We start from the raw sequence: 23471 nt of genomic DNA, 5'->3' as shown, positions 1-23471 counted from the left end.
AGAGCCCCTGCTCCTGCTCTAGAGTAAAAATAGAAAAAAAGATATAGCTGCTAGACACTGTTTTAAAGTAATCTCTGTTTTGGCTGTCACTATATACATTTACTGAAGCTGGGAGTAAGGAAAGCTAACATTCTTTCAGGATTTCACATCTACTTAAAAGAAACATACATTGCCCTCAGAGTTTTACTTCCTGGTAAGTATACTGAAGATTGTGCCTTGATTTGATACCTGTCGATTTTGTCCCAGTGCCCTAAATCACCCTAAACTTTTACTAATCCCGTATTTGTATTAGCACAATGACTGCCAACTTGACCAAAGTTCAGTATGTATAGCCTCTTCCAAGATGGTGGGGATCATAAGACACATGACAACTTGGTGGGCCTTCTTGGTGGCTGCTCCTGGATGTGGCTTGGTTCATTCCCTTTCTGCTGTCCTTGCTTTATTCAAATGGGCCTTTCATGTGTAAGCGGGTCTGTTGGGTTGGAGGCTGTTTTTACTCTGTTATTGTTGTGTTCTTAATTGTTTCAAATTGAATTTAATTGTGTGTAATGTATTTGTTTTATTATGGTTTTTATCAAGTTTAATTAGTGATTGTAGGTGCCTTGAGTGCCAGTTTTGGGAGAAAGGCAGGGCACAAGTCAAATAAATAAACTAACTAACTAACTCAGTCCATCTGTAGGTGGGAGCAGTGATCTGTCAAAAGCAGTTCAACTATTCCTTGATATTTGAATATGGCTCTTTTAGCCTCATATCATGGCAACAAGTCATAGGCCCATATTTGTTGTTGTTGTTGTTCAGTTGTGACCCCATGGACCATAGCACGCCAGGCCTTCCTGTCCTGCGCTCTCTCCCGGAAGGCCCGTATTAGGCTTGCATAAATCAGAAGCTAGGCTAGATGGAGGGACAGAAGACAGAGCTACTCAAGCAGCTGCACAACATAGTGATCACCGCACAATGCTACTGAACATACTGAGCAGCTGTACTGAATAGATTCAGCAGTATGTCTTATGGCTATTTCCATCTTGGATGTGGCTTCACAGGCTCCCCTGTATTCAAGATGGCAGCCGTCACGTTGGAACTAGTTTCTACTTCTTGTATGAACAAAACAACTTCTTAATGGCAGCTGTACTAATTCAAATGATTCATATTCTCTTCTTTTAGACAGTAAGTGATACTTCAAAGCTTGGCTCCAAGATATGCATGCATCCTGACATCTTCACAAAGTTGTGCACAGATCAGAAACATTATCATCTCTCTCTCTCTCTCTCTCTCTCTCTCTCTCTAGGTACTGGACCTCTCTAAACAACTTAGTGGCATCTCTGCTGAATTCAGTGCGCTCCATTGCCTCCCTCCTCACCCTCCTCTTCCTCTTCATCGTCATCTTTGCCCTGTTAGGGATGCAGCTCTTTGGAGGGAAGTTTGACTTTGATGATGTAGTGATACGGCGTAGCACCTTTGATAACTTCCCCCAGGCTCTCATCAGTGTCTTCCAGGTACAACTCATGGGGTTCATTACCCAGTTATGGGAAGGGTTGTGTAGGTAAAGGTTCTTGTCTTCTAGACTATGTTCTAGGAGTAAATGCGTGACAACAGAGAAATAGCGATAATGATTCTTGGGATATTTTCTGAGCACTGGGAATCTATGAGGCTTTATTTTTGGAACAACAAGACCCAAGAAAAGGGGCTGTGACTCTTAGGTTCTCTTCTGGGTTTCAAGGCCTAATGCAGTGGCCATGCTCAGCCTATCCTGTTGCTTACAAAATCTCTTGCCTCCTTCTAGGTCCTGACTGGGGAAGACTGGACTTCTGTGATGTACAATGGGATTATGGCGTATGGAGGGCCAACCTACCCTGGCATGCTGGTCTGCATTTACTTCATTATTCTCTTTGTCTCTGGGAACTGTATCCTTTCTTTAACTAGTGTTCAAGTACCATTGTTCTGTTAGGTGGAAATGTCTATAAACAGAGTCAGGTAAAACTCTTCTCCACTGCACCCTAATGTATTCATTTTGCAACATCACCATAAGATGAAATGGCCATCTTAGTACCTTAATGAGTCCTAATAATGTTGAACTAGCAACAAATTAATCTCATGTCTCAAAATATGGGCTGAACACTGGTATAGCCAGGAGAATGACAGTCAGATGTTCCTGGAAGGATGTTTGGTCTCCTTTTTCTATATATGAAAATAGGACTGTGTATTATACACGTTAGTCATCCAGTCAGGAGGCAGGATGTGCAACTAAGTGGATAAGACATATAGCATGTAAATTTCATATACTTGGACTGAGCACAGGACAGTATGTTCACTAGGTCCCCAAAAGGCTGGCATTTAGACAGGACAAGAGGAAGAAGATGCCCATTACATCTGATCATGTTCCAGAAACACTTCTAACACTGGCCTAAGCTGGTTCTACATATTGACTGGCTGAATGTTGCTCCTCTCCTCCCCTCACACATGTGTACACACACACACTCACTGAAATTTGGAATGGTATCCCTAATTTCACTCAGAGCCATGCACAATGAAGGAAGTCATACATTAAACAATCCTCTGTAAAAGAGATTGGCCTGAATGAATATTCACCCACCACCAATGCCCACCAGGCCATTGCTGAACTTATAGCCCTCCTTCCCCACAAGGCATTGCAGTTACAAATTACCTCTCAGGTAGTGTGATCTCAGTTGCCACACAGAATTCCCATTCATTCTGCATGGCAAGTTTGACCATCAGATGAGCATCCAGCACTTTTCTTACTCCACAGCCCAAGGATGCTTCCAGGCAGAAGGCTCCTAGTGCCACCAGTTAGAAGGCATTGTGCAGCTATTCCACCTGTTCTTCCTTAACGGATTTTATGTGGTAAAACAAACAATGGGGAAAGTGATGGGAAAACATGGGAGGGTTACAAGTAGAAGACGACATCATCTGGGCACACATGCCCTTACAATTCTGTGAATGGGGCAGGTCGATGGTGCAACAAAAGCCTCATCGGGAAGCACCCACTGTGCAGCTATTCCATTTTTTCCTCCTTAATTTATTTTTGTGGAAAGAAAAAAGGTGGAACAAGTGGTGGGAAGATGGGACAGGGTTACAGTTTGAAGACATGTCTTCTGAACCTTCTGTAAATTTCTGTTGATGAGGCAGGGCTACTGTATGACAAAAGCCTCATCTGGAGATATCCTGCATGTATTGCTGACAGCATCCCAACCAAGTCCCTTATCTGTCCACACTGTAGATGAGTTGGCTATGTGAGTGGGTGGGTGTGACTGGGAGGACCCATGCCAGCTAGCTGTACAATCTGCACATCAGGATTCGCATTTTTCGCATGAGGCATTCCTATTCCTGTTGTTCTGTTTATGTCCTACACTTCTTGGGTTGGATCCAGATTTAAGCTGGACCAGCTGCACTGATGGAAATGGACTTCCCTGCCCCTCCTTCCCACAGCAGCTCCCTCCAACCCCCTGAAAATGAGAGTCACTGATGAATGAGGTAAACTGTGGTGTGTGTGGAGAGGGGGATCCCCAAAAGTTGGGCAGAGGGACCTTTCTCTTGCAGAAGGTCTCTTCTTCTCACAGAAGACAGATCCTGGATCCAATCCTGATTTTGTTATAATCTGACAAATCAAATGGTGTGGGAAGCTGCAGTTAGGATACACCAATTATCAGGATGAGGCCATCTCAAGAAGAGTCTGAACTCAATTCATCAACTCTACGTTATCTGAATTCACATTGTAAAATTCCTTAGCCCTTGACCCCTCATCCCAGATATCTTGCTCAATGTCTTCTTGGCTATTGCTGTGGACAATCTTGCTGAGGCTGAAACACTGACTTCCGCCCAGAAAGCCAAAGTTGAAGAGAAGAAAAGAAAGAAAATGTCCAGGTCAGTTCTTCTGCCTTCTGCTGTCCGTGACACAAGCTCCCTCTGGGCTCTAGTCCTCTCTATGGGAACTGAAAAAAGTATGCCTTGCTTAACTGTAAGGTTTCCCCAACATGCCTCTTCCCCTTGGCTTCACTTCCCTCTCCTCTTGCTTTCTTGGTTCTTCTCTCTAGAGGTTATCCTGAGAAGTCTGAAGAGGAAAAACAGTTGCTGACTAAGAAGCTGGAACAAAAAGCCAAGGGAGAAGGGATCCCCACCACCGCCAAGGTCAGCCAAGGGTGACAGCTACCAGCGCCATACTTAAAAAAAAAGGGAAAAAAAAGGTTTAGATATTTATACCCTACTTTTCAAAGGCAGAACACCTTCACAAACTCGGCTTACAATATAATTAAAACAGTAAAAATAAAAATTCCATAAGAACAAACAATACTGTTACATGCACCCAAATTTTCTGAGTGGTGAGAGCTTCCGGGGCACAACATTTACCCAGGTTTCTTTTCGAATGAAGTCAAAGGAGGCTTACTACCATTGTGTAATATTTAAGGCATGGCTGGCTGGAGAATGCTGGGAATTGTAGGACTTATTTCTTTCTAAACATGCGTAGGATTGCACCCTTGTTTGTTTGTTTGTTTATTACATTTCTATACCTCCCCATAGCCAAAACTCTCTGGGCAGTTTACAAAAGTTAAAACATTAAAATACAATATACAAAGTTTAAAAGCCATTTACATAAAAGCATACAGACAAGATACACAAACAACATATAACTAAAAACAACTTCTAACTAAAAACAATTTAACAAAAAATCCAACAATAAAAACAACACAACTTAAAAACAACACAGCTTAAAAACAATATACAAGAGTCAGCAAAAGGAACAAGAGTTCTAAAAAGGGAAGGCCTGCCGGAATAATAGGCTCTTTAATTCCTGCTTTAAAACCTTCAAAGAGGTCAGCAGGTGCATTTCAACCAGCAGGTGGTATTTACACATATACAGTTTGCACATAGATTAAGGTACAGCATTAGACACTCTGACAGATGACCCGACAGATGTTCAGTGCTCCTCCTTCAGGTTTCTAGGAGGGCAGCCAGCAGTACCCAGGATTCTTGCAGAAGCCATTCCCCAGGTGGCCCCACCCCCTTTCTGCCAACAACCGATCATTTGGTGGTTTCCCAGCTTTTGTGCAGTTTTTCCCCCATACTTAAAGGTTGAGATGCCTCTCCTAATATCTCTCCTTACTGTCTCTTGCTGACAATAAGAACATTAAGCTAAAATATACTGGTAGTTTGGGGTAGTTTGGCCCTGCCCCTTTGGCCTTTGGCCCCATGCCATTCACTTTCAGCCCCACCCATCACTGGAATGCGGTTCCCAAGAGCTTCCCCAAAAGTGAATTCAGCCATAAGGCTGGAAGAGGCTCCCAGCCCCCGATTTAGGGCTTTAGAGATCAAGACCAGCACTTCCAGTTGAGCCTGGAAAGAAGCTGGCAACCAGTGCAGCTGATGTAAAATAGGGGTAATGTGTGCATGTTATCTCCCATTGCCGTGGAGGGCACATTCTGGATCAACTTGCCTGAATGTGATACGTACACAGATATTTCTTCCACTCCTGATGCCCTCCCAGAGCCCCATGACCATAAAAATAATATTTCAGGCTGTTTCCAGATTTTTAAATGCTATTCAGAATTGCACCAAGTTATCATACACTCTTCTTGGTTTCTGTACATTATGAGAGCAAGCATTCTCTTAAGGATGCTCATGCCACATGCTTTCAAATTGTCCAGGACAGTCTAGCAATTTCTGGTCTCATGAAAAGGACATAGGTCTGGACAAACTCCATACTCACAATGAAAAACAGAGCTTGTGAAAACAAAGTATCTTCTTTGAGGACTAAAAACAAATTCCTCATGCAACAGAACCATCTGAGGACCACTTCACACACTGCACAATTTCTCTGCTGAAAGCACCTCCATTTATTTGTTCAGTATTTCTAGGCTTTCTTTCAGCATTTATATGCTGCCTTTCAGGGCTTACCTTTCCAAGGCAGCTCACAGCATATTAAAAACACGGCATCCATTATAACATAATTGCAATCTATATAGCCACAATCTAAAAATACTATACAGGAAATACATTCCTATTACATAGGAACTTACATGGTCCAGCATGTAAGTGTTTTACAGCTGGCCATGACTTCCCAAGAGATTTATATACTGTAAGAAACCATGGCCCAGTTCTCACAGCACAACAACCCAGTTTTTTTTAAACCCTGGGTTGTTGTGAATGAGTGACATGCTGCTACATGCTGCCCAATCGCTTCCACTTATCTCTTCCCATGACAAGCCAGAGAAATAACCCATGGGCTGTTGTTGGGTTATTTCTCAGGCTTGTTGGGGGACACACAAGCCAAAGGTCCTGGTTTGCACATCATGACAAACAACCCAGGGAAGGAGTGTCCCCGGGTTGTTTAGCGTGCACCAGCATGCTCTTTCGCTCGTTCACAAAAAAACAGGGTTTTAAAAAACCCTGCACTGTTGTGATGCATGAACGGGGCCTACATAATGGTTTTGCACACATGTGTGCTTTTTATGCAGGAAATGTGTAGTGTGTGGAATGGCCCTGCATGCCATTTCTATTGTGTGCCCTTTTGTTTTCCGCCCAGTGGCCATTCCCTTTTCTTCCCTACCCTAAACTTCAATTCCACAGCACCGTCCAGCACTGAGGTGGATGTGCGAGGTCAGATCTGCAACGCTGACCTTTCTTTCATTTTTCTTTCTCGTGTTCAGTTGAAAGTGGATGAGTTTGAATCAAATGTCAATGAGATCAAGGACCCTTATCCCTCTGCAGACTTCCCAGGTAAGGAAGCTTCAGCTCAGCTTGTCTCTTCCTGTCAGGGTGGAAACTGAGCCCAGAGAACCTCAGAGCAGTTTGGGTTCTGAGGAGGAACAGCTATCTGTGGGAGAGGAGCCAGCTTATCCCTCCCAGGCTCAGCACCTGGCAGAGATTCCTCCTGCCAGCATTCCTAAGATAGATAGCGACCCTGGCAGTGACGGAATGCGGGAGGGGGGCTTCTTAGATGCTTGACGCAGATGCAAAGAGCGACGAGCGATGGAGGGCACGGAAAGCAGGCGTAGTGCCCGTTTGGCGCGCAAGCGATGGCCGCCTCCCATGGACCCAAGGGAAAGAGGGAAGATCTCTCTCTAGCCCATAAGTTCTGGGTCTTCAAGTGACTCTCTTTCAAATGGGGATCAACTGACGATTTGAAGCTTAGGCCATCCTGCTGTTCCTTGCTTTAGTCGCTGGTGATTAGCATCTGAAAGAGTCATTAAGTTGTAAAAGATTAAAGCATTGAAAAGGAAATCCTTTCGTCTCTGTCTTGAGTTGGCTATTGGAATCTACTGGGAGAGGCCAACAGAGCGCTCCTGACACTTCCATTCCTACCACGTCAATTAAGAGGAATTCTAGGCTGAAATGACTTGCACGGTGTCACCATAGTGCTGAGAGGCTTTGTGTTCATGGCTCTCTTCCAAGCAGACCTGTGTTGCTGTACGAGCAGCAGACACCAGAGTCTAACATAGCCGGGAATAATTGCCTGTGTAGAGATGCCCAGTGCTGTGCTTCTGCCTTATAGGCTCCTCCTACGGAATCTGTTCAGGATGCATTTCATGGTGGAGTCTGTGTAGAGAACAGCAGAAAAAATACCACAAGGTCCAGCCTTACCCAACCCGGTGCCCTCCAGAGTTGTACTACAACTCCCATCATCCCCAGCCAGCATGGCCATTGGCTGTGCCAGGTTGGAAAAGGCTCTCCTGTAGCAGTGCACAGCTAGAGGGAAGTGTGTGTGTCTGTTCTAGGGCAAGAGTGAGCAACGCAGGGCCTGCGAGCCATGTGCAGCTGCCACCGCCCAGTGTGGTCTCACTGTGCCCCCCGCTGTGTGTGCGCGTGTGTTTTTTTTTACAAAAAATTACAAACAGAATAGCACTCTGTAGCAGCTGCTTTCAGTCATGGAAGTGGTAGAAGCTTTGTCCCCTTTCTTCTGGGATGCATTTACCAGAAAGGTGTGTGGCTCAAAACCTGAAGATGATCAGCCATCTCCTGTCCCCTTGTGTGGATCTACCAGTGGTAGTCAGTGGCTGGCTCTATAGGAGAAAGGAGTTAGTAGGCTCAGAGGAGAGAGAACAGACTCTGATTCGAGGGAGCAAAACTGCTGTGATTCGCAGGGCATCTCTACACCAGCCTAAAATCCTGCATTTAAAACGGGGCTTTCTGCTTCCGTTTTAAATGCAGGATCACGACAACTCCCTTTTTCACCTGCTTCTTTCCCCCCCTTCTCCCTCCTTCTCCCCATATCTGAGTCTTCATTATCTTTCATTGATCTCGCTCCTCTTCTTGCTGCTTTTCCTCTTTTCACGGAGGAAACTGAAGCGGAACACAACGGGGTAATTTGATGGCTCTTTATCTGCGATCTATTTAAAAACGGAACAAAGGGCATTTAGTGCAGGAGACGCCCTGGAGGATCACAGCATCATGTAAAGATCCCACAAACTTCCGTGAAGGAGCAATCTCAATTTGACACCAATGGAGAATTCCCCCTTTTAACCCCCTGTGGGAGGGGTAATTTGAGGGAAAAATTGGTGGTGGTGGGAAAGGTTTAATCTTCTTCTCGTGGAGCAAGGTGGTCCCAATTTGAATCAGGGCTGGGTGTACTTACAGTACAGTAAAAAAAAAAAAGTGGGGGGGTGGGGAGTCAGTGCTACATGCTATAGAATCAGCGTAATATGTGGTTTGGCTCTAACCTAACAACACCAATAGTGGTTGGTGCACTGAACACAAAAGAAGAGAGTAGTCTTAGGATGCTTTAAATTATTTTATTGGTGAAAACCCCAGTGCATTTCAGCCTCTTAATTATTAGGCCTTATTCAAAGGGCTGTAATAACAATAGTATAAAATAAGGGTAAGGCAACACATAAATAGAATACAGGGAAAAAAACAATTTATAGGGCACATTGCAAGTAAGGCCTGTGCATACATTTAAGCAGTGTAAAACAGGTAAACTATTCCATATACCGAACACAACAGCGCTGAACAGCACAACAGCAGTGGTGACTACCAGTGAAGTTTAAAGCTGTTGGGAGGTTTGTGGGTTTGTATGTAGAAAAAAAATCAGGCATGAGGCTTTTCAGTGACTGACTGTGTGCCTTGCAGGTGATGATGAGGAAGATGAGCCTGAAATTCCGCTGAGCCCTAGGCCACGTCCCCTAGCAGAGCTGCAGCTGAAGGAGAAGGCAGTGCCCATGCCAGAAGCCAGTGCATTCTTCATCTTTAGCCCAACCAACAAGTAGGCCCAGCTCCTCTTTCATTTATCTAGCCACACATGACAGAACCAGAATAGGATTCTGCAGTGGAGGCTGGTGGCTCCAATTTTGGTGGGGCTGCAAATCTATTCTGGGTTTCAGTCAGCACTAGCCAGAATTCAGCTATCCACGGTGCTGAACCCTACCCCCCAAATAGATTCAGCACCTTGGATAGATCCTCTAGAGTTCTGGCTGGTTCTGACTGAAACCCAGAATGGATTTACAGCCCCACCGAAATCAGAGCCACCAGCCTCCACTGGGTTTTTGAACCGGCTATAAGCCCAAAGACACAAAGGATCCACTGTGGCAATCTAACAGAGAATGCTCACCACCATACACAAATTTGTATCTGACCAGGTCTGTTCAACATCATAGATGGAGAGACACCTTTAGACCAACCTCTTGGTCTTCACCCTTTCCGTGTTGTTGTTGCTGTTCAGTCATTAAGTCGTGTCTGACTCTTAATGACCGCATGGACCATAGCACGCCAAGCCTTCCTGTCCTCTGCTCTCTCCCGGAGTGTGCTCAAGTTCATATTCATTGCATCGGTGATGTTATCTAGCCATCTCATCCTCTGCCGTCCCCTTCTCCTTTTGCTTTCAATCTTTCCCAGCATCAGGCCTTTTCCAGGGAGTTTTCTCTTCACATTAGGTGACCAAAATATTTGAGCTTCAGCTTCAGTATCTGTCCTTCCAATGAGCAGTCAGGGTTGATTTTCTTTAGGATTGACTGATTTGATCTCCTTGCAGTCCAGGGACGGGACTCGTAAGAGTCTTCTCCAGCACCACAGTTCGAAAGCGTCAATTCTTCGGCGCTCAGCCTTCCTTATAGTCCAGCTCTCACAGCCATACGTTACTACTCGGAAAACCATAGCTTTGATTATACAAATCTTTGTGGGCTAGGTACCCTTTCCCTGAACGGGTATCAAACCAGTACAGCAGCCATGAAAGTCCTGAAGTGTGGCAGTGAAAGTGCTATGAGATAGCAGTTATTGGCATCATGTCTTGGACTGGAAGCTCAATCCTTTTGGTGTGTATCAAGAATTGGTAGAGTAGCTCAGGCACTCTCGGAGGTCAAGGGAGGCCTGGGCCACTTCCGTTTTTTGATGCTCCTGGTATATTAAAACTTTTTAAAATGGCAAAAGATGGTTACAAAAATTCTGGTATATTTTCAATGTTTGTGTTTAACAAATTAACACTTTTAACACAAACACCCCCACAATGCAATAATCTGTAATAAATGTTCCCATTTAATTTCACAAGTGTTTTTTTTTTTAGATTTTTCTATGCAAAAATTCACCAACTGTTAGGAAAAAATTGTGCAGTCTCATAGTTTCTATTAACCAGTTTATATTACATCAAGTATAAATTTGAGGCCATCCATAAAAGTGACCAAATGGCCCTCCTGGTGCACCGTGATAGGCCTTGCTCAAAGACAGTAGGCAAGCCATCCTGGCTGACCACTCAGTCTGTCTACTCCTGTTCCTGCACAGGGATCCAGGTTTTACCAACCTTAACCCTACCTTAGGCTTAACCCTAACCCTCACATGAAACTGAAACATCTCACCATCCACACGGTATACTCAAAGGCAGGCCATCCTGGTTGACCACTCCATCTGTCTGCCCAGCCTAGGCTTAGTCAAGCCCTCTGTTCCTGAACAGGAACCCTGAACAGGAACCCTGAACAAGAACAGTGAAACTGAAACATCTTCCCATCCACACAGTATACTGCAAGACAGTAGACAAGCTGTCCTGGTGGACCACACAGTCTGTCTCGCCCAGCTAGAGGTTTCCTATGGCCCCTGTTCCTTTACAGCGTCCCAGGGCTTCCCAACCCTAACGCGAGGCTTAATCCTAACCAAAACATGAAACTGAAACATCTCCCCATCCACACGGTATACCTCAAGACAGTAGGCAAACTCTCCTGATGGACCACTAAGCCTGTCTGGCTCAGGTAAGAGTATCCAAGGCCCCTGTGCCAGCACAGTGACCCAGGCCTTTCCAACCCTAACCCTAACCTCAGGCTTAACCCTACCCCCAGGGTGAAACTGAAACATCTCCCTATCCACAAGATATACTTGAAGAACATAAGGACACTGTCCTGGTGAACCACCCAGCCTGTCTGAGCCAGGTGGGCTTTCACGAGTTACCTGGGGCCCAGGCCTTACCAACCCTATCCCTAACCTGAGGCATAACCCTACCTCTCACATCAAACTGACATATTTCCCCATCCATATGGTCTACGCAAAGACACTAGGCAAGCTGTCCTTGTGGACCACTCTGACTGTCTGGCCCAGCTAGCCTTTGCCAAGACCACTGTTCCTGCACAGGATCCCAGGCCTTTCCAACCCTAACTCTAACCCAGAGCTTAAGCCTAACCCTCACATGAAACTGAAACATCTCCCCTTCCACACAGTATCACTCAAGGCACTTTGCAAGCTGTCCTGGTGGACCACCCAGCCTGTCTGGCCCAGCTAGGCTTTCCCAAGAACCCTGTTCCGGCACACAGACCCAGGCCTTACCTACCCTAACCCTAACCGAAGGCATAACCCTACCTCTACCATGAAACTGAAATGTCTCCCCATCCGTATACTCTGAACAGTAGGCAAGCTGTCCTGGAGGACCACTCCGCCTTACCTGTGTTAAGTAGGTGTTATCTACTAGTCCATATTCTAACACCCATTTAGGTGCCTTTTGGACTATGCATTATTTTTCTTAAGCAGAATATGAGTTTGCCTGCCTCTCTTTCTCTCCCTCCCTTCTTCTCTTCAGGATCCGTGTACTGTGCCACCGAATTGTCAATGCCACCTGGTTCACCAACTTCATCCTCCTCTTCATCCTGCTCAGCAGCATCTCACTGGCAGCTGAGGACCCAATACGGGCTGAGTCCTTCAGGAATCAGGTGACTACAGAGTAGTGGTTGTGCCACTAGCATGGTAACAGTGGATGATCTGGGTGACCCATGGGAAGCCTGCATGCACTGTAGCTGCCTCTGACTTTTGGTGAAAACTGCTTGGTATAAATCAGAGCAACTTGCCAAAGGCAGTGCTAAGAGGCAACAGGTGAAAATACATGACTGGTTTGCATGTGTGAACTATCTCTGAACATATGGGAAGCTACTGCTACTTCTTACATTGCAACTGGTTGTTCCTCAAACATGAAACGATACTTAAAGCTTGCAGTGCATTCATTTAAAAAAATAACACATAAATCCTGTTAGTTTTAAAATGATCCACAAGCATGTTTCACTGTCAGAATCAGTTTTATTATAAAATATATTAATTACCTTTCTGCCTAAAATGACACTCAAGGAGGTGTACGATAATATAACCATGAGCAATAACACAATAAACAATAATAATTTAAAAATGAATAATAGGCAGAACAGTAAAAACAATTACTGTTGGGGCACGTTCAGTTGCAGTATAAGAAACTCTGATTTAAAATGCCAATGCCTGAGTAAATAAAAAGGTTCCGAGAATGTGCCTAAAGCTCAATAAGGAGATTGCCTAGTAAGCTTCTTTAGGGAGGTCATTGGTGCTACTACCAAGAAAGCCCTGGCCCACACGTCATTAGATCTCTTCTTAAAGAGAAGACACCCAGAACATTTGAAATGACAGGTATAAATGTGTGCAGTAATAATGAATATATGGTTAATGCTGCAATCCTGTACGCATTTAACTTGGGAAGAAGTCCCATTGAAATCAATGAGGCTTATTTCTGAGTAGACATGAATAGGCTTGCACTGTAAACAGAATTATAAACTTTGTTCATATGTAGAAAAAACACAAAGGCTTACAGTACAACGCCAGTATCTTAATGTCCTTTTGATAACCAAAACTCATAATCAGTTGTTGGTAGAAATCAGAGTACTATCTATACAGGTTTACTGTGCTAAGTTAGGTGGAGCTACATGGAGACCGCACGATGAATAACTAGGAGTTTCAGCTAACCAAGATTCAGATAATGGTGTTTCTCCTATATTTCTCATTCCAGAACCCAACAAAATTGTTTCAAAGAGGTATCCATTCCTTTCTTGGGTATGGTATGAGTGCTTGGCAAGTGAATTGTACTGATAATAACACCCTATTTCTTTGTGGGGTTTATCTCCAGATTTTAGGGTATTTTGACATTGGCTTCACTTCTGTATTCACAGTGGAAATCGTTCTAAAGGTGAGTTACATGTATTTGCACATGGAGTGCGTTTTCATAGAACTGGATGCACTAATTTATCTGCCTCTTTCAGGAATGGGACTAAATTAAGGGATTTAGGGTACTTCCACATGAGGCCATCAATAACATGGAAGTCCATAGTAATCCCTATATAGCAGCCTTCCTCAACTTGGTGCCCTCCAGATACGTTGGAGTACAACTCCTCCCATCCCCCATTGGCTATGCTGGCTGGGGTTGGTGGGAATTGGAGGACACCCGGTTGGAGAAAATTTCTATATCGCATCTCAAGTTCTTAAATTTGGAACTTTTTTTTTTTACACTGTAAACCACCCTGAGAACTTTTTGTTAGAGGGCTTTTCTACATGAGACATTTATCATGCACTCATCATTCCCTGCTCATGGTTGTTTACGTGTTCTTTAGATGTTGCTGTGACCCTCCAGTTTCACATCTGAGTCTAACCAGCACTTTCAGAGAGTTTTTTTTAGAGCAGGGAAAATACAGCCCGTAATTGTGAAAGTGAAAGAAAGCGCGATTTCCTTTCATCTATTTGCGCTATTCTGCTATACCACAGTGCCATCGAGAGATTATGTAGTGGAAAAGCAGGAAAGGAATTACTCCTTGTGTAGTGCTTGGATCTCAAATGTGCGATGAAATTGAAAGTGGATACAGTGGATTAACAGCTGATTATAGGGTGGACTATATGTAAGTAAGTAAATAAATCCAGTATTCATGGCTCTTCATTTAATTTAGCTTTCAGGTATACAATCACACCTACACACAAAGGAGGTAGTCAAAATGAGAAATACAGACACATTGAGGGCACAGATTGCAAATTGCCTGTGTGGTAATCAAAGACAGACATACATAGAAAAAGAAGCAGTCTTAAGCTTCACATTGACAGCCTCACAGACAAGAGACAGAGAATCAATTCACACAACCATTTTGGGGATTATTATTGTGCATGTAGTGCCCTCTTTTGCTTGTGATGACTAGTTAACCACCAGATAGTCAATAGTCCCAAACTCAGGCTTGGCAACTATCTGAGCTTATGGTGAACTTCTAATTCTCACACACCTGCTTCTAACGTGTTCAAAATGGCCTTCAGAATATGACCACTGAAAGAAGCACCCTCATCCTAGAAACAGGGAAATACAGAACTGGATCTGCCATAAACTAATCAAGCCTTCTGCTCCCCACAGATGACTGCTTACGGTGCTTTCCTTCACAAGGGGTCCTTCTGCCGCAACTATTTCAACATCCTGGACTTGCTTGTGGTTGCTGTCTCCCTCATCTCCATGGGGATTGAGTAAGCATGGAACAGAGGGACAGGCCTTCCAGTGGGTCATTCCTGGATTTCTTGTAGATTATGAACCAAGAGCAAGAGTGCTATCTCTGAAGGGAGCAAGATGGGGCTGATCATTCACCATTGGCAGCAACCGCGGGACTTCAGAATGTGATCATATGAGGAGTGTATCTGTTTTGCTATAGAGTAGTGGTGTCGAACCTCAGGCACACAGCCAAAGCTTGCCTGCCTGGGTTCCCAATCTGGACTGCCAGAATTCCTGAAGTGGCCACGTCCCCTTCCCCTTTCCTCCGACCACCAATTGTTTGGAGGTTTCCTAGTTTTGCACAGTTTTTTCCCATTCTAAAACGTTGAAATGCATCTCCTAAGTCTTAGTTATTGTCAGTAAGAACTTTAAGCTAAAATATGCTGGTCTTTTTTACCTTGTTCCTTTTGTCTTTGCCCCCTCCCCCCGAAAAGTGGCCCCTGAGAGCTTCTCCAGAATTGAATTCAGCCCTTGGGCTGAAAGAGGTTCAACACCCTGGCTCTAGAGTAAGGGGTACTCTGAAATATAAGAAAGGTTTATTTATTTCTGATGAAATCTGAAGAAGTTATTCTACAGAGAAATTGGTAGCACCTTGTACCCCACAGACTAGAAGCCGCATAGGGTGGGAAAGACTGATGTTTCCAAAGCAGCAGATAAGATTCACAGCCTACATTATCATCAATCAAAATATGGCAAGTCAAATAATTGTTCTCCTTCCCCAAAAGAGATAAGGATGGAAATTGGAGGTACAATCAGCTCCGACAATGTAATCCTGGCTGGCTATGCAACGGTTTCAGGAACTGTGCAGTGCTGCCTTTTCCCTCCACTCTTTCCCACACAAAGCTCCTTCCAAGGCTTTTAGGTTCTGATATTTAATGTTTCTGGTTCTGTCAGCTGGTGGCTATATTAGGTACAATAGTTCGGATACCTGGTGTCTTCCAAACCTCATGCTTTCTGGACATATCTTGAGGCTGATAGCACAGGGATCGGCACTTAGACTATACAAGTTCTACTTCTAATTTTGTCACTGCCTTACTACATGCATTTGATGCAAATTCTGTGCTCTGAAATAAAGCTTGCTTTTTGACCAGAGGATTGGGAGTTGATTCAGGGTCAGACTGAATGTGCCAAGGCAGGGAAATGGTGACGATGCTGTTCTGAAGAGCTCTCTCAAGCCACTCTGGTAGTTAGGCAGCTCTGTAGAATTTTCTGACCTGCATTCCCATCCGTGGAGTACCCCCCACATACCCAATTCCATCTCTAGAAGTAATCGAAAGACCATATCATCTTTGGTACAAAGAGCTTTTCTACATGAGACATTTATTGTGTGCTTTTACTCTTGTTTTTAAAGAGCACTTTCCCGGGGGGAGGGGGGTAGCAGGAAAAATGGAGTATTATTTCTGAAAGTGAAAAAAAAAATTTTTCCTACTTGCATAATTATGATATTCCACTATAGTACAGCATCACCTAGAGCAGAAAAGCAGGAAAGGAAAAGCCCTTTGTGTAGAGCTCGGATCTCAATTCTGCAATGAAACCCAACGTAAATACAGCGATTAACAGTCTCGTGTACAAAAGCTCATAGTACCTTTGTGGATGGGACTGAAGCTGTGTATCATAAGCACAGAGGTTTGAGAACATACTGAAGTGACTTCCTCCTTTCTTGCAACAGGTCCAGTGCCATCTCAGTGGTGAAAATCCTAAGGGTGCTCAGAGTACTGCGACCATTGAGGGCCATTAACAGAGCAAAGGGGCTAAAGGTGAGCATGGTCATGAGAATGTTCCCCTCTATTGGATAACCCAGGAATAAGATACGCTACTGTGAGGCAGTAGCATGCTTTGAAATGTATCAATGAATTAGGCAAAGCAGTCTCTACTTATTCTTGCATTTTGCTGATTATTGGGCATTGGGATATTAGACCTTCTAGAAAATCACCGTGAGTAATGCACAGGAGATAAAATTCACCAACCAACCTGTCTCCCTTTCTTTCTCTTTAGCATGTGGTCCAGTGTGTTTTTGTGGCCATCAAGACCATTGGCAACATTGTGCTGGTCACCTTCTTGCTGCAGTTCATGTTCGCCTGCATTGGGGTGCAGCTCTTCAAGGTGAAAATCTTTCTTAAACAGAATGAACATCCATCCAAAAGTTTGCAATTAAGAGCTTGTTTGCATAAACCAGGAGAGTTGTGCTTGTTTCCAGAGATCACTGATTCAGGTTTTCCTGAGTTTGGAACCTAAAACTGTATTTGTTCAATGTGTGATCTTCACAAAACTCTGCATATGCCACCTAATGACCATGCAAAGGTATTACAAAGTTATACAAAGTTATATAACCTAAGATGAAACAGAAACAACTCAAGAGTTCCCAATTACCCTGGGGTTCTCCCTTCACCTTTAAATAACCTCAACAACCTGGATTAATATCTTCATAATGTAATCAACCCTTAGAGCAAAATACATTAAGAAGGACATAACAGAACATCTGAATGTCTCAAGCAAGGATTCCCTAGCACTTAAAGAGAAGGCTGGCCAGAATGGTTCCCTCCCATCAGATCTATCAGTTGACAGGCAAGTCTAGACAATCATAAATTCTCTAATGCTGCCCAGATGATGGTTTAAAGTTGTTATTTCCAGACTTACTCACTAGACTGAGATTTGTAACATGCTTCCTGTTCATACACGCCAACAGCTGTAGCATGAAGGTTAGCGCTTGGAGTGTTGATTGCTGGAGGATGGGGAGACAGAAGGAAGCTGGTTTCTCCACTTGCACCAGTGTCTTGAATGAATAAAGACTGAATTGAAAAGAAGCTTCTCCTTATTTCCAGCTTTGTGAAATTCAGCAGCTTCCCATTTTGCTACTTCATCTTCCTTACCTCTGCATAGACCAGTCATTCATATGCTGTGAATCCCTTCGACAGAAAATCTTAGAGGCAGCTTTGTAGGTGCTTCTGCTGTTGCTGGTGGTTAAGAAAGGCTCTGAGCTACCTACTTAGAAGGTAGAAGGATAGCTTTGGATTGGGGTATAGATGCAAGTGGGAAGGCTACTCTAGTATATGTAGGGAATGCATGAGCTGTCTATGTAGGGGAAATTAAGGTGAAGGCACTCAAGGGCAGTTAACAATAGCCTGCAAATATTATTTGCATGCATCGAAGGAGCTAACACAATGATGCCATTGTAGTGAGGTTTCTTTTCAGTCAGTGTATAAATCAAACTGGCAAAATCTAGCCCCTCCCAAGACTACTTCTACATGGTTTGCTGGTCATGCACTTCAGCCACAAGGACAAAGATGCTAAACGCTCCATCAGGTAGGGATGTACGAAAGTCACTTACCTTTTCGTGGATTCTGTTCATTGGGGAGGGAGGCATTCTGTCCCTTCCCCTGGAATCCTCGACGGGGGGGGAGGCGATCCGGTCCTCCCCCCCGGAATCCTCGATGGCCAGCTGTGCTCCGCAGCGGCTCCGCAGAGCAGCCAGCCAGGCCCAGGCCAGGGTCGTCCACAGCCGGATTTCTGGCCCTGGAGGGCTCTGGGTAAAAAAACAAACAAACAAAAAAATGCATACGCAAATGGCGGTGGCTACAGCCGCCGCCATTTGTGTTCCTTATTTTTCGCCATCTTAGTCTACGTAAATATTTTCGTAGACTAAGACGAAGAAAAGAAAGGGGAACACAATAGCGTACTGGGCACTATTTGCGTTCCCCTTTCTTGTCTTCGTCTTAGTCTACATAGATATTTATGTAGACTAAGATGGCGAAAAATAAGGAATGCAAATGGCGGTGGCTGTAGCTGCCACCATTTAAGTATGCGTGGTGGTTTTTTTACGCAGACGTGATAGGCTACGTAAGTCTTTACGTAGCCTGTCATGTGTATAGGGGGGGGGGGAGAAAAAAACACAGACTGCAAATTGCAGCGGTGGCAGCCGGTCAGAAGACCAGCCGCCGCCACTGCTGAAGCTGCCACTGGAGCCCCGTAAGACTAGGTAAGTCTCGTCCCGGGATGATGCTTCAGCAGTGGACACTACCTATACTTAGCCTTTGTGTAGCTGGAGATGCTATATTACAGACTTTGTCAGAGAGCTGAGACTTCAGCTAGGCAAAAGACAGTCAAACAAACAAACACCCCAGAAACTTATACTTCCTGAGCAATGAAATCAGTAATTCTGTTGATCTCTGTTTAAATGTAGGGGAAGTTCTACAGCTGTACAGATTCAACCAAGATGATCGAATCTGCATGCAGGTAGGCCACCCTTTGGTTATATATCATATTCTTCTGCAGTCCAGAGCAGTATAATCACAGTGTGGGGGAAAGCTGAGGGCCAGACTAGTTATTGCAATAAATGTATGGCTGCTGCTGCTAATGGCAACCACACATTTCACTTCCCCATCTCCAGCGCCGGCATCAAGGGAAGGCATGGTTGGGCACCTGCTGAAGACCCACACCCCAGCAGGGCCCCACTGATAAGAGCCCCCTGGAGTTGCTCCTCCTCTTCACCATTGCAACCTGCTTGTTCACCTGGCTTTCGCTCTGGCCCGGACCATGGTGGTGGTGAGAAGGAGGAGCAGTAGATGCCACTGCCTACTTGCTCACTGACACCCTGTCTGACAAGCAAGCAAGTGGTAGCAATGATGAGAAAGGGGATAAAGAGCAACAGCAGCTGGGGACAATGGTGGTGAGGAAGTAGACTCACTGAGGGAGGGACCCAGTGAGGGTATCTTGCCAAAGGGCCCCTCACAGTCTGGAGCTGGCACTGCCCATCTCCTCCATAACATCTAGTAGAACATACCTCATATTGTTATGCCTTCTGAACTTATTATGTGTTCATCCTTCCACATCATTGGTTTCTACAGGCTGTAATGTAGGTTGGGCAGAAATTATGACTGCATAACACAAAGTAAATTCTACTAGATGGTTCAGAGTAGGGAGCGCTAGCCATTTTCAGTAGGAGCTACACATTTTGTTTAACATCTAGTTTGGCCATGAAGAAGATGATTAAAAAGCAGGTGCTGAAGATTTTGTACGCAACCCATCAAACTCAAGACTGTGCCATTCTGTACAACAACCCTTCCATTTCAAAACCCAGGGCAGTTTGGTTTGTGAATGTGCTCTTGGGAGGTGAGATGACTAGTCTGGTTCAGGTCTGGTTTTGCTTTGTGGTTTGGATTTTTAAATGTGGTAAACATTCCTCCAGCTCCCCCGTTAGGTGACAGCTGAACAGACATCCATCTTTAATCATAACAACAGTAATACATAATAAACAATTTCTTATCTTTTGTGGTTCTTATCACAAAGCTAGAAGGGTAAGTTCTACGATAATATACTGTATCACCCAAGCAGGGACATTATTTCCTATGCCTTAACAAATGCTAACTTAGACTTTCCTTAAAAATCTCCCATGAAGGAAGTTTAATAGCTTCCATGGGCAATTCATTCCCATTGTCCAATGGACCATTTTATGAAAACTTCTCTAATATTTGACCTAGCAAAACTTATCTTTCCGTTGCTTTTAAAAAAACTATCTCCAGTAACAAAGCACCAGATATACAGAAAACCATGAATTTTCATTAGTTATTTATCAATCAAACGTAACTCAATGGGAGCAAAATTCTTTTTCACTGTAGTGAAATGACCGACTCAAATGAAATTAAGGCTATAATCCCATACACACTTTCCTGGGAATAAGTACCCATTGAACCCAATGGAACATACTTCCAAGTAGGCATACATAGGATTGCACCATAATCTAGTATAAATGTATGAAAGATGCAGGCTCCTGATCTGTAACTAACATGACGTTTTGCATCCCAGGGGACACTTCATCACATATGTTGATGCTGATCCAACGCAGGTTGTGGTACATGAGCGGATTTGGTTGCACAATGAGTTCCACTTCGACAATGTCTTATCAGCCATGATGTCTCTCTTCACTGTATCCACTTTTGAAGGATGGCCTCAGTGAGTGCAGAACCCAGTATGGGGGACGGGTACAAGGTGGGCTGCTAGGAATATTTAGAAGCCTTAGCTGGGATGCCACTCTTGCTAATCAGCTTAGCTATGTTGTACAAGCAAAATGGCAAAGAAGGGGATGATTTCATGCATGTCTCTAATGACATCATAGATAATGGAGGCTGGTGGCTCCAATTTCAGTGGAGTGATGCATCCATTCTGGGTTTTAGTCAGAAACAGCCAGAACTCTAAAGGAGCTATCCAAGGTACTGAGCCCATTTGGGGGGTAGGTTTCAGCACTTTGGATAGCTGCTCTGGAGTTCTGGCTGGCTAAAACCCAGAATTGATTTGTAGCCCCACCGAAATCAGAGCCACCAGCCTCCACTAGCCATAGGTTAAGGGTGTAGAACCTCAGGCCTGGTGCCAAATCTGGCTCTGGGGGTCACAATCTGGCCTGCTGTGGTTTCCCAGAAGGCCATACCCCCTCCCCGTGGCCACACACCCTTTCCCCTAACTACCTATTGTTTGGTGGTTTCCCAGTTTGTGTGAAGTTTTTTCCCCATTCTAAAAGGTTGAAATGCCTCTCCTAAGGCTTAGTTACTGGCAATAAGACCTTTAAGCTAAAATATTCCGGGATTATTGGTATTTTGGCCCCACCCATTTTTCCTTTGGTCTCACCTACCATTGGAGTACGGCCCCAGAGAGCTTCTCCAAAATGGATTTTGGCCTTCGGGCTGAAAATGGTTCTGCACCCCTGTTATAGGCAATATGCACACCACAACTGCGCATGGAATTCATGTAAGGAGCACTGCAGTTGATATTGCAATTGTGGAGGGTCTTAGGGTAAAAATTCCATTTTTCCTCTGCAGCCAAGTATTGTGGTTTGACAACTGGGGGAAAAAATTATACTCCCACAGAGCTATTTTGAGAAAAAGCTGTCTGGGATCCACGCAGCAAATGGGTTTATATATTTAGTTATAGACTGATCATTTGGAAAAACCTTTGAGGGTGGGCAGCCCCCATCAAAGGAAGCATGGTGGACACTGGTTCACCTGAAAGTCCTTGTATGGCTACAGTGTGTAAGGTACTTCCACAGCCCAATTTTAAAAGACCTTTGTGCCCATGCCTGTTAATCCTGACTGCTGTGCTGTCCCTTCCAGGCTGTTGTACAGAGCAATTGACACCCACACTGAGGACATGGGCCCCATATACAATTATCGCATGGGCATCGCTATCTTCTTCATCATCTATCTCATCCTCATAGCCTTTTTCATGATGAACATCTTTGTAGGCTTTGTCATTGTGACCTTCCAGGAGCAGGGTGAAACAGAGTACAAAAACTGTGAACTGGACAAGAACCAGGTATAGTATATCTGGCGAATAGGCAGGGATGGCACAAGTTGAACCTGTTCTAGGTACTGCAAGCCAAGGTTCTGTGCAAGTGGAGTATGACTTGTATTGGAAGGACAAGGGATCATTCTGGGATTCTAGGCCAGGAAGCCATGGCCTGGGCCTGGATCAAAATCAGGCACTGAAGATTGCATTCTAAGTATAGTGGAGCTGGAACATTCATTCAGGAGTGGTAATAACTCTGTATCTGGCAGTCTTTTGAACTATGCGATGGCCTTGGGAACCTCTGCTGCATTTGGGCTGGGGAGACATTATCATAGAATCTAGCAGGGTCAAGTAATCTACAACGTTTTCTACTGGACTAGAAATTAAGACTGGGTGACACCAAGGGGCACTGCTAGGCACTTAAAAGATTCAGGGCCCAGGACCATAGGACACAAATTTGTATAAAATCTGCACGTGCTAATTTATATCTATATATGCACATTTAGAAATAATTACTAGGATATATTTAAATGTCACAGGAGAAAAAGCCAGTCAATTAATTTTGCATCCAAATAATCTCAAATAAAAGAAATCCATCAATTTGCACCCTGACTCTGATCATCCTAAACCAATGGGAAAAGTTTTGTTTCTAAGCTTAATTGCAATGCAGGGGGTGGGAGGAGGGGTGTTGCAGCATGCAGGAAGCAGAGAGTTAACCCTTTCCTTCCTAGCTGCAATACCTCTTGAAAATGGCTCCCTGCATGGCAATTAAGCTGAGAAAAAAACCCTTCCCTTGGCACCAATGGATACTCAGGACTCTGGGGAGTAGATCTGCAGACCTGGGAAGCAGATCTGGAGCTGGGGCCCTATGGGCCCAGGCCTAGCAACATCCCTGGTGAATGCCACCGCCCCGTAGTGTCATTGTTTGTTCCAGCCCAGTTCCTCTAACTTGCTGCTCCAGGAAAGAGGTGCTTTGCAAAGAAAATTCTGATGGTCAATGATTCTTAACAAACCCCAGTCCTATTTGTTGGAAAGCAATCCATTTAAGCAGTTTGTTTCTGAAGAGAACAGTCCACATGGAACATTTGGCATTGCTGGTGAACTGCAGGAGATCAAGGATCAGTAATACCTCATGAATGGGAGAACTTAATAATTTTTGCTATATGGCATAACCTGAGTATGAATGGTATTGTCTATCTTTTTTAGCCCCTTTCACAAACCTTGCCTTTCCTCTTGCTCCAGCGCCAATGTGTTCAGTATGCACTGAAAGCACGTCCTCTGAGATGCTACATTCCCAAGAACCCCTACCAGTACCAGATATGGTACGTGGTGACCTCTTCCTACTTTGAATACCTCATGTTCTTCCTGATCACACTGAACACCATCTGCTTGGGCATGCAGGTATGGATGAGTAGAACCCATGCCCGGCTGTGGCATGGTGTTGCTGGTGCTGGTAATAGTAGTACTG

At 44.4% G+C, this 23471-nt stretch overlaps 1 protein-coding gene across 2 annotated transcripts in view; it reads left to right on the top strand.

Moving 5' to 3' along the window:
* Nucleotides 1-23471, top strand: part of CACNA1S (calcium voltage-gated channel subunit alpha1 S) — a 92122-nt gene that overhangs the window by 32632 nt on the left and 36019 nt on the right. For both annotated transcript variants that reach the window (XM_084852905.1, XM_084852906.1), the window contains exons 12-26: nt 1286-1493; nt 1781-1901; nt 3765-3879; nt 4050-4143; nt 6660-6729; nt 9079-9211; nt 11999-12128; nt 13340-13399; nt 14600-14706; nt 16398-16485; nt 16724-16831; nt 18909-18961; nt 20531-20677; nt 21829-22030; nt 23246-23404. In XM_084852905.1, coding sequence (XP_084709031.1) covers nt 1286-1493; nt 1781-1901; nt 3765-3879; nt 4050-4143; nt 6660-6729; nt 9079-9211; nt 11999-12128; nt 13340-13399; nt 14600-14706; nt 16398-16485; nt 16724-16831; nt 18909-18961; nt 20531-20677; nt 21829-22030; nt 23246-23404 — 1795 coding nt within the window. The remainder of the gene's footprint in view (nt 1-1285; nt 1494-1780; nt 1902-3764; nt 3880-4049; nt 4144-6659; nt 6730-9078; nt 9212-11998; nt 12129-13339; nt 13400-14599; nt 14707-16397; nt 16486-16723; nt 16832-18908; nt 18962-20530; nt 20678-21828; nt 22031-23245; nt 23405-23471) is intronic.

Source organism: Heloderma suspectum, chromosome 4 (genome assembly GCF_057233095.1).
Source record: "Heloderma suspectum isolate Gila_16-S chromosome 4, 16-S_ref, whole genome shotgun sequence".
NCBI classification, from domain to species: domain Eukaryota; kingdom Metazoa; phylum Chordata; class Lepidosauria; order Squamata; family Helodermatidae; genus Heloderma; species Heloderma suspectum.
Note: the sequence above shows the minus strand (reverse complement) of the source record. Positions and strands in the feature narration are given on the sequence as shown.